Source organism: Suncus etruscus, chromosome 15 (genome assembly GCF_024139225.1).
Source record: "Suncus etruscus isolate mSunEtr1 chromosome 15, mSunEtr1.pri.cur, whole genome shotgun sequence".
NCBI classification, from domain to species: Eukaryota; Metazoa; Chordata; class Mammalia; order Eulipotyphla; family Soricidae; genus Suncus; species Suncus etruscus.
In genome coordinates, this window is record NC_064862.1 from 30,688,516 (window position 1) to 30,699,115 (window position 10,600).

Consider the following 10,600-nt stretch of genomic DNA (forward strand, 5'->3'; position numbering starts at 1 on the left):
TGATTCTTTTTTGTTTTTATTTTGTTGTTTTTGGGTCACACCCGGCAGCACTCAGGTTTTACTCCACTACTCCAGGCTCTGCAACCAGAAATCACTCCTGGAAGGCTCAGGGACCATATGGGATGTTAGGATTCAAACCTCTGTTCACCTGAGTAGATCACTTGCAAGGCAAACGCCCTACCGCTGTGCTCTCTCTCTTTGGCCCCCCCCTTCACCTAATTCTTTGCAACTGAGAACTTCGAGGGAAAGGGATTTGGAAGTCCACAGTGGAGCCGATTGGGGTTCAGAGCCATTCCTCAGGGCATCTGAAACAGGCTCCCGGCACTGCACCCCAAACCCTAGTTTTCAAGAGGCTCCACACTTTATCTCTCACGCACCTGGATATGTCCCATCCTGGACACTCCATCCATCCTTTGCTCCCATATCCCCACCTCACATTCACCCTTCATTTCCCTTCCCTTGGATCAACCTGAGGACCACTTCTAGGGTCTTCGATGGGGCTTCCAACAGCAAAAGCTTGCCATTTTAAGGATACCTGACCTAGTCCTCCTCCTCTCCAAAACCATTCCTTTGTGCCTCGCCCCAGGCTTCCCTCCCAGGCACCAGAGTCTCCAGAGCTGAGCTCAGATCTAGGAGTAGCCCCCGAGCACCATGGTGCGGCCCCCAAACCAGCACACAGCTGCATTGCTTTGTCTTGATCCTTTATTTCTTTGCTGTCCGCCACCGCATCCCACAAGGGTGGCTGTCTGTCACCCAGTGCAGGCACACAGGCCCTCACCTCGGTGACTCGTAACCAAACGCAAGAGGGGTGGGGGGTAGAAACGCCTCCCTCTCTGCCTCCCTCTCTGCATCCCGGGCGCTGGGAAGGGGCTGAGGGACGCCCACACCAAAGGCTCTGTTCTTGGCTAACTTGCTGGCTGTTACCAGGTCCCACTCTGATGGGACTCATGCCTGACTGCTGTAGGCAGGCAGCCAGGCACCGATGAGTGCCTGCCGTGGCTTCCCGGACCCCACTGAGTCTGGGGCACAGGATCTGAAAAGGCCTCAGAGGTGCGGCCAAAGGTGACGCTTTCATGCAGTCACAACAGGACGCAGTTGCTGGAACCGACCCATCTGCTGGCCGGCTCTTTGCCAGGAGACCAGGGAGGCTGTAGTGTAGATCCTGGAGGTGCGGGGGGGATGCACCTCCCCACTCGCACCCCTGCTGGGGGAGCTGTCACATGGCACAGTGGCCAGGGGGTACTGTGCACTCTCTCGCTTTCTGGGCCCAGCAGCTGGACAGCGATAAGAGGGACAACTGGAAAAAAATCACAAGCTCCAGAACATCAAGGCGACATGGACATTTGGCTCAGAACTCGGGGGCTAAGGACGAACCTTTCCGGAGCAGCACGTGACAGGGGGGTGCATCTTGGTCGGCCTGATGGTCCTAACTCTCCTGAAACAGCTGCAAAGGGGCATCTTCCAGGCCTGACTGGAGGCACTCATCTGGGGGAACCCCTCCCAGCCGCAGGGCCACCAGCCCCAGCAGTGTCCATAGAGAAAACCAGGAGGGCGGGTGTGCTCTGCCCCCAGGGGCTTGCCAGCTGGGGCACAGAGGCATCCCCAACCAGGAGGTGGGCAGGAGGAAACACAGGCTCCTGCCTTCTGGCCCATGGGGTTTGGTTCGTTTCCTAGGACCACAAAGACCATGACAGGTTTCATATCACTACTACCAGAGGTCCACACAGGAGACCACTGGGGGGTGCTAATTCAGAGCGCAGAGGGGTGTGTGTGTGTGTGTGTGTGTGTGAGGAAAACTGAGGCACAGCTGAGCGGGTGACACCCCTGGACGTGGTGGTGTGCCAAAGTACGAAACGGAAAGGCCGGGAAAATGGAAGCGGCCAGTTCTCCGTGGACAATCACCAGAGAAAAGAGGGAGGCCAAGGCGATCGTTACCAAAATATAAAAATAAAAACACAAAATCCCGCTGCCACTGCCGAGCTGCCCACCCGCCCGTGGAGGCAGAACCACGCGCGCTATCCCGCACTGTCTGTCTGGCTGGGCCTTGGCCCTGCACCCCAACTCCCCGACTCTGCTGCAGGCGAGCTCATCGTCCTGGGGCAAAGATGAAGTCCAGGGCCTGCCGCTCAGCCGCGGCCACGTTGGGGTGCCACAGGTCCACCATGAAGACCACGCGTGGGCCCTCCTCCGCAGAACCTGGCAGGGAGAAGGGAGAGGTTGACATGGCACTGGGACGGCATTCGGAAAGGAAAGGGATGGGTCCCCGGGGGAAGAAAGTCAAGGCTTCCCAATCCCCTGAGCATAGGGAGGACACATGGCACCACCGCCGACAAGATGGACACAGCCGGGAGTAGAGGGCAGAGCACCTGTGAGCACTTGCCAGGCCCCAAGATTCAGTCCCAAGTTCAACCCCCAGCACTGCAGGGTGTGGCCTTGATAAACACAGAACCCTGGGGGCTGCATCAAGCTCAGTGGGCTGGGCACAGTTCTGCATGCAGAAGGGGGAGAGCCTCCATCTGCAGCACCCCCTCCGGCCTCAATGCCTGTGTAACCCATAAATAAATAAAAAGGAAAACTGTAGGGGCTGGAGAGATAGCACAGTGGTAGGATGTTTGCCTTGCTTGCAATGCTGCTGGCTCAGGAGGGACCTGGTTCGATCCCCAGCATCCCATATTGTCCCCTAGCCTGCCAGGAACAACTTCTTTTTTTGTTTGTTTGTTTGTTTTGTTTTTTGGGTCACACCTGTCGGTGCTCACCTGGCTCTGCGCTTAAAAATCACTCCCGGTGGGCCCAGAGAGATAGCACAGCAGCGTTTGCCTTGCGAGCAGCTGATCCAGGACCCAAGGTGGTTGGTTCAAATCCCGGTGTCCCATATGGTCCCCCGTGCCTGCCAGGAGCTATTTCTGAGCAGACAGCCAGGAGTAACCCCTGAGCACCACCAGGCGTGGCCCAAAAAACAAAAAAAATCACTCCTGGCAGGCTCAGGGGATCTTATGGGATGCTGGGATTCAAACCACCATCAGTCCTGGATCAGCTGCTTGCAAGGCAAATGCCCTTCCACTGACTGTGCTACCTCTCTGGCCCCAGGAGTGACTTCTGAGCACAGAGCCAGGAGTAGTCCCTGAGTGCTGCTGGGTGTGGGCCCAAAACCAATCAATTAATCAATAAAAAAAGTTTAAAAAAGAAAAGGAAAGGAAAACTGTAGAAAGAAGGGTCAGTAGATGCACTGGGACTCGTGGGAGGCCCAGTCGTGGGGACAATAAGGAAGGGACTAGCTTTGTGAGCAGGAAACACTCTCGGGGATAGAACCTGAGGACTACAGGGTAAAACTGTCCCCGGGTACTTGAGGGGTGGCACACACTTTCGCACCCTCCATTGACTCAGGAAACTGCATGGGACAGACCTGGGACTACACCAGCTCCCATGACTGCAGAAACGGCGCCTACAGAGACTGAGCACCTGGCAGGACTATGTGCCGGCTCACGCCTGCCAATGCCATGAGGCCGGGGACAGGCTCTGCAGTCTTCTCCTATCCCAAGCTTCAGTGCTCAAGGCCCAGGAGTCACCTGAGCACTGGGTGGATACCACCATCCAGGAAAAATGGATGGAATGGGGGTGTTTATGCAATGCTGGGGGTGGGTGTCAGGAATGGCTACACTGTGTGCTGGGGGCAGCAATGGACCGTGTGCAGCAGTGGGCCATGTGCAGCACACTCACCTTCATGGAATGCTGTGTGCAGGAACGAATCATCAAAGAGCAGGCAGCGGCCCTCAGCCCAGCACTGAGGCTCACCCCCCACCACCAGCTCACAGCCGCTCGGTGTTTTCAGGCCTGAGGGGACAAGCAGAGGAGAGAATAAAGAAGGCGATGGGGGGCCTGGCTACTGGGCCCCCAAAGCCCAGGGGTGAGTCTACAGGTGAGGAGCACTGGGCTCTGCTCTTGCCACTGGAAAGTCACCCAGCGAGGCTTTGATTGGGCACAGCTGGGTCCAGACCTGTCTCTGTGGCCATAGCAGGGAAGCAGGGAAGCTTCCGCCCCCCCCCCCCCAAGTTCCAACTCTCAGGACACTTGGTGAACAGTGGGAGGGAAGGACAGGTCTGTAGCTTAGCATGTTTACAGGCGTCTCTGGGAAATGGGAGCAACCCTCAGGATATGGGGGCCCTGGAAAAGGATTGGGACTGGACTCTCCTTGAAGCAAGGGTGCTCCAAGGCTGGGGTGCTGAGCCCTGGAGAGAGGGTGCAGGTGGAGAACTGTCTGAGCTGGGGCATGCCTTAGATCCAGGCCAGGTTAGAGGAACCTTAGGGTCCCCCCTCTCCCTCACCACCATGCACCCTGAGTGGCTGCAGAGATGAAACCACAACAATGTCTGAGTAACCAGAGTCATTCCCAGGCTCTGGAGCAGGGGAGAGGCTGGCTCAGAACAGCTCTTGTGTCCTATGCTGTGGGCACTCCCAATTCCCACTCTGGCTAACAGAGGTGGCCTCCTGTAGTCAAAGTAACTGTTATTGTTTTGGGGACACACCTGGATCTGCTCAAAGGTCATGCCTGGTGGCGCCCAGGGACCATGCAGTGCCTGGGACTGAACCCCACCAGCCTCCGGCTTGCAAAGCTGAGCTCTGTTAGGTCATACCCTGCCTTTACCCAAAACAAAGGCGGTCTCCCAACTTCCTCTTTCTTTTCACCAAGCCCTTTGACTTGTAAAAGATACTTTTGTCTCTCACTAGACTTTCCCCTTCGGGTTGAATTTGTACTGGCAGAATAAAGAGAAGTTTGCGTTTGGCTTGGCATGCAGAGGGGGACCAGGAGGTGAGAAGCAAACCGACTCCATGATTCTCTCCTGACTGGCTTAGTTTATAATTTTTTTTTTATTGGGGAGGGGGTGTTGGGGCACACCCAGCAGTGCTCAGGGGTTATTCCTGGTTCTGTGCTCAGAAAATCGCTCCTGGCAGGCTCAGGGGACCATATGGGATGCCAGGGATCGAACTAGGGTCCATCCCGAGTTGGCTGCATGCAAGGCAAACACCCTACCGCTGTGCTATAGCTCTGGCCCCTGGCTTGGTTTATTAATTCATTGCCACTAACCTGCTTCAGACCTGTTCATCTGGGGTTGGATATACAGGATGTGGGGTGATTTCACAACAGCTAACACGGTGCAGAGGCAGTGTGTCCCATCACAGCTCAGGCCACAGGCGGTGTGTCCTAGCCACAGTTCACAGGGCATAGGTCTGTGGCCCTGGACCACCCCATCGGGCCCAGAGCTTTGAAGGGCCCCAACACTAGTAAGAGGCTCAGACACTCAGCAGCAAGAAGGAGTCGGCCCGCAGAAGGGAAGGGAGGAAATTCCGGAAGCACAAGCACTGGGGCCAGCATGGTCGAGGAGAGGTCTGTACACTTTTGCTGTGTCAACACATGGTCCCTCCCAGGGAGGGATACAGGAAGTGGAGGAAGAAAGCGCCGGACTGGGCCCGGAGAGATAGCACAGTGGCGTTTGCTTTGCAAGCAGCCGATCCAGGACCAAAGGTGGTTGATTCGAATCCCAGTGTCCCATATGGTCCCCCCCGTGCCTGCCAGAGCTATTTCTGAGCAGACAGCCAGGAGTAACCCCTTGAGCACCGCCGGGTGTGGCCCAACAACAAAAAACAACAAAAAAAAAAGAAAGCGCCAGACTGACAAGGTCCCAGTGTGGGGAGCGAGCAGACCCCAGCAGACCCCTTCCCCACATGCAAGTGACTATCCAGTCTGAGAGGGGAGAGAATGGGACTTAAAGGGGCCCATGTGGGTGTCACAGATGTAGAGATATACATGGTACAGATGCGCACACACAGCGCAGATACACATGGAACAGATGCACAGACACACAGCACAGACCGCACATAAACATGCACAGATATAGTGCAGACACTATATATATACATATACACACAGATCACAGACACAGCACAGATGACATGAACACACACCCAACAGATGTACACAGCATAGCCATAGCACAGACGCAGACACGGCATATACACACAGACGTACAGACACAGCAGACACAGCATACGCGCACAGACTTAGGACAGATGCATACAGCACAGCACACACGGACACACAGACAGCACAGCACAGCAGTCATAGCAACACACAATCACAGCAGCAGACCCCAGAATCTCCCACCCAGCCCTCTCATACTCTGAAATTCTACCATATAGGCTGCAAATGCCTGCCCATCCCCTGGAAGCATAGACACACAGGAATCAGAAATGTGTGCAGATCAGAGCCAGGCACCTTGACGTCCAGCCCTCAGGGTCCAGCCCATGGAGCCCACCCTTGACACTCAGCTCTTGACACCCCTTCTGCAACTCCCTTCCCCCTAACCTATCCAACCTTAGCCCCCCTTATCCCCAAGAGATGGCCCGTCCCTCTGCTCCCCGAGACCCTTCAGGGTCAGACCCTGTGCCTGAGCAGTTCCGCACCTGCCACACACTCTGACCCTGCATGCCCTGTGCCTGGCAGAATAGTTACTCATTGTAGGCGTCCCCAGAGCCCACCTACCTGCCCAGGACTCCCTCCCATTTCCCTCTGGGGGCACCTGACCTCCTAGAGAGGTGTCAACACAGACCCCCAAGCCTCAGCACCCTCCTCAAGGCTGCCTGGGTCCAGCCCTGCCCAGATCCTCAGATGCTCAGATGCCCAGAATGTGCCACCGGTACACAGTCTCGAGCACAACAGTCTAGGGCTGCCACACACCAATGGTTGCAGGAGGCCCCACACTACAGTTCTCCCACTTAGTCGAGCCCTGTCTCCATCCCCACTGCCCTCAACAGGGTCACCACTCCCTACCATGTCCCTGTGTCTGACACCAGCGAAGGCCACTGTCTAGTCACTGCTTCCTTGTCCCAAACCCTCCAACTGAGGGTGACAAAAAGCTGTGGGGCTTGGCGGGTTCAGTCTGAGGCTCTCTGGGGGACGGAAGAGCGGTCACCCCCTGCTCCTGTCCTGATAGCACCCCAATGCCGTTGCCCTCTTTGGGAGCTCAGCCATGCCATGGGCACTCCCACAATCCCACTGCTTGGAGATCCATCCCTAAGGCCATGTATACCCCTTAGGGACTGTGCCAGGTGACTTTTAGCCCTTCACTTTCACACCAGCTATGGGTGAGCAGAGGTAAAGGACTTGTCCCCTAGTACACAGCCAAAATGCAGTGAGGCCCGGGCAGGAGCCATATCCCCCACCAACCCCCATCTCACACCCCATGCCCATTTCATGGCCTCACCCAACAATCCCCTCCATGTGGAGACAGTGTCTGTCCTCAAGTCTCGGGAGATCCCTGGGAATCTCCACAGCAGATCACAATCGCCCCCAGGAGTCCCAGTGAGTGTCTGGTCCAACAGCTATCCTGTCCCATACCACAGTCGCTTAGGTACAACCACAGAAGGTCGCTAGTTGCTGGGGACCTAGGGTCCCTCGGTCACACAGAGGGTCAGATCCACACTCCCCACAAGTGGTCCTCTGGCTCTGTGCTGTGTGTATATGTCTGCTATGTGTGCGTCTGTGCTGTGCGCATCTGCCGTGTGTGCCCATGTTATCTGTGCTGTGTCTGTGTATGTATGCTGTATCTGGATGTCTGAGGTTATGCTATGTCTGCATCTGTACATCTGTGTGTGTGTGTGTGTGTGTGTTTGCGCACGCGTGCGTGTCTGTGCTCAGGACTGGGGGTGCTCCCCATGCCTCCTGGCCAACAGGCTGGTGTATCCATGTGAGAGGCTGAAGACACAGTGCTCAGTGGACCCTAAGGTGCGGGGAAATCACCCAGGAAACCCAGGTAGTGTTTGGGAGTTTTGGGGGTTACAACTGCTGGTGTGAGTGGAGGTGTTTGGTAGCACCAGGATTCAAAATGGGGTCTGCTGTATACAAGAACAATGTGTTCCTTAATCCCTTGACCCCTGTATTATCTTTTCTTTCTGGTCCTTTTCGTTTTCTTTTTTGTTTTTCGGTCATACCCAGCAGTCCTCAGGAGTTATTCCTGGCTCTACACTCAGGAAACACTCCTGGCAGGCTTGGGGGGGTTGACGGGGGTGGGAAGGGGAGAGAGACCATAAGGGAGTCCAGGGATCAAACCTATGTTGGCCACATGCAAGACAAATGCCCTACCCACTGTGCTATCATTCTGGCCCCTTCCTGTTCATTCCTCACTTCGAGGACCGGAGCAATAGCCCAGCGGTAGGGCGTTTGCCTTGCACGTGGCTGACCTAGGACAGACTGTGGTTCAATTCCCGCTGTCCCATATGGCCCCCCCAAGCCAGGAGCGATTTCTGAGCACATAGCCAGGAGTAACCCCTGAGCATCACTGGATGTAGCCCAAAAAAAAAACATTCTTCACTTGAAGGCTAAATGGGCGGTGTTCACAGACTGTTCCTGGACCAGAACATGGAAGTGGGCTGGGATGTTCCTCTCAGGGAATCAATGTGGTGCTGGTATCAAACCCAGGGCCTCCCAGGTACAAAGCCTGCACTAGGCCACTCGGGCCATCAACTTGTCCCCAGATTCCCCCCACCCCCCCAAGTCTCTGCCTTCCAACACCAAACACACACATGAGCCACCGAAAAAAACGAGCCCAACCAAGAGTGAGAAAAAGACCCATTACAGAGTCAAAGCACCTTATCCGGAGTTGGGGTGCCTGGACGCTGGAAGCCCAGGCCGGGGAAGCCCGCCATAATCCTTCCAGCCTCAACCTACCTAAGTGGCAGCGGATGCGGATGTTGGTGGGGCCATAGTGCTCCGTGATCACGGTCCCGGGGCTCAGCACCGAGATGCAGGCGTTGCCGAAGACATTGTTCCCGATACAGGTCCGCAGGCTGCTGAGCAAGCGGTACGTCCCGTGGGGCACTTGCGGCAGTTCCGGGGCACACACACGCCCTGATTGACCAAGTAGAAGGTGAACCACTCGCCACTGGGCGTGCTGTTCACCTTCCAGCCCTGCGGCAGGCTGCAGTTGGAGAAGGCCTTGTACAGGGCCTCGAACTCGCAGAGCACCGTCTGGAAGTTGCGCTCCAGCAGCTCCACGTCGTGCTTCTGGGCATCCCGGGCGAAGTAGGGGCTGGTGGGCAGGTCGGGCAGGAAGAAGACCTCGGGCTTCTGGATGGACGGCCGGCTGCTGAGGTAGCGGCCCTGCTCACGGATGCCCTTGTGGATGCGACCCATGCCCGACCAGGAGTAGCGCTTGGCATACTCCTGCAGGTTGTGGTAGAGCTTCTGGTTGAGGCCCTCACCCGGGCTGCAGCGCACGCAGGCCGGCGACTGGCAGTAGGCGAAGCCGTTCTGCAGCGTGCCCACTTCGGGGCTCTGCAGGAGGGCGCTGACCGAGGTGGCGTAGGGCCTTGGCTGCTCTCGCCCCACACGGTAGCAATACCACACGAACAGGACCAGCAGGCAGCCCACGGTCACGGCGGCACTGGTGTCGCAGTCACGCACCGACTGCATGCCCGTGGCCACGCAGTCCCGCAGGCTGTCCAGCGACCAGCCCCAGGCCCCCAGCCACTCCAGAGACATCTTGCGAGGTGCTGCTGCAGGGGGGCTGTCAGGTTGGGCGTGCGGGGTGAGGTCCAACCGTCGGCTAAGGACACCCACGTGCTCTTTAGACTAGCGTGGAGGGCAGGGGGCCATGGGCACGGGAGGGGGCATGGCGACACCTGTAGCAGGAAGCAGGGCTTGAGGGTTCCTCTGTCCTGTGAGGCCCCAGGAGACACGGTCTCAGGAAGTCCAACCTGGGATGAAAAAGGCAAAACGAACACTGAGTTTTTTAATTTTTTTTGTTTTGTTTTGTTTTTTTCAGGCCACAACCATTTGATGCTCAGGGGTTACTCCTGTCTACATGCTCAGAAATTGCCCCTGGCTTGGGGAGAGACCATATGGGACAACCAGGGGATCGAACCGTGGTCCTTTCCTGGCTAGCGCTTGCAAGGCAGACACCTTACCTCTAGCGCCACCTCGCCGGCCCCACACTGTGAGTTTTTATTTTAGTGTTGGGCCACATCCAACAATGCTCAGAGTTTACTCTGGCACTGCACTCAGGAATCACTCCTGGCAGTGTTGGCAAGCTCAGGGGACTATATGGGATACTAGGGATCAAACCCAGGTCAGCAACCTGTGGTGCTATCACTCCAGTCCCCCACTGTGACTTTGGAGTGGGGGGGTTGGGCCACACCAGTGATGCTCAGAGGTTACTCCTGGCTCTACACACAGGAATCACTCCTGGCAGCCTCAGGGGATAATAGGGGATACTAGATTGAACCCAGTTCAGCCACATGCAAAGCAGTGCCCTACCCCCTGTACTATCTGACTTTTACCCAAAGTCTCTCCTGAAATGCAAGTCCTCCCTCAGCCCTGTTAACAGGGAACCCACCTCTGCACCCGGCCGGGTACCCTCTCCCCAGTGGACTCCGTCCCGCATTCCTATTTTCCCCAACGCCAGGAGCATCTGATTTGCCTCAGAAGCTGCACAGAGTCCTCCTCTCTCTTTTCTAGAGCTGTGGTCATGCCCATCTGGATGGGGAATCTGAGGGTTGGGGACCGCCATCTTACCCACCTGTGGCTCAGATCACAGGTGTCAGGTCA

General features: G+C 56.5%; 1 protein-coding gene across 1 annotated transcript; it reads right to left on the reverse strand.

The window, feature by feature from the left end:
• Positions 1–843: 843 nt before the first annotated feature.
• On the reverse strand, positions 844–9,707 carry ASPHD2 (aspartate beta-hydroxylase domain containing 2). Its single transcript, XM_049788839.1, is given in 4 exon segments — positions 844–2,196; positions 3,718–3,831; positions 8,723–8,861; positions 8,864–9,707. Coding segments are annotated over 4 exon segments (1,035 nt in total). The 5' UTR covers positions 9,536–9,707; the 3' UTR covers positions 844–2,086.
• Between the last annotated feature and the right edge of the window lie 893 nt (positions 9,708–10,600).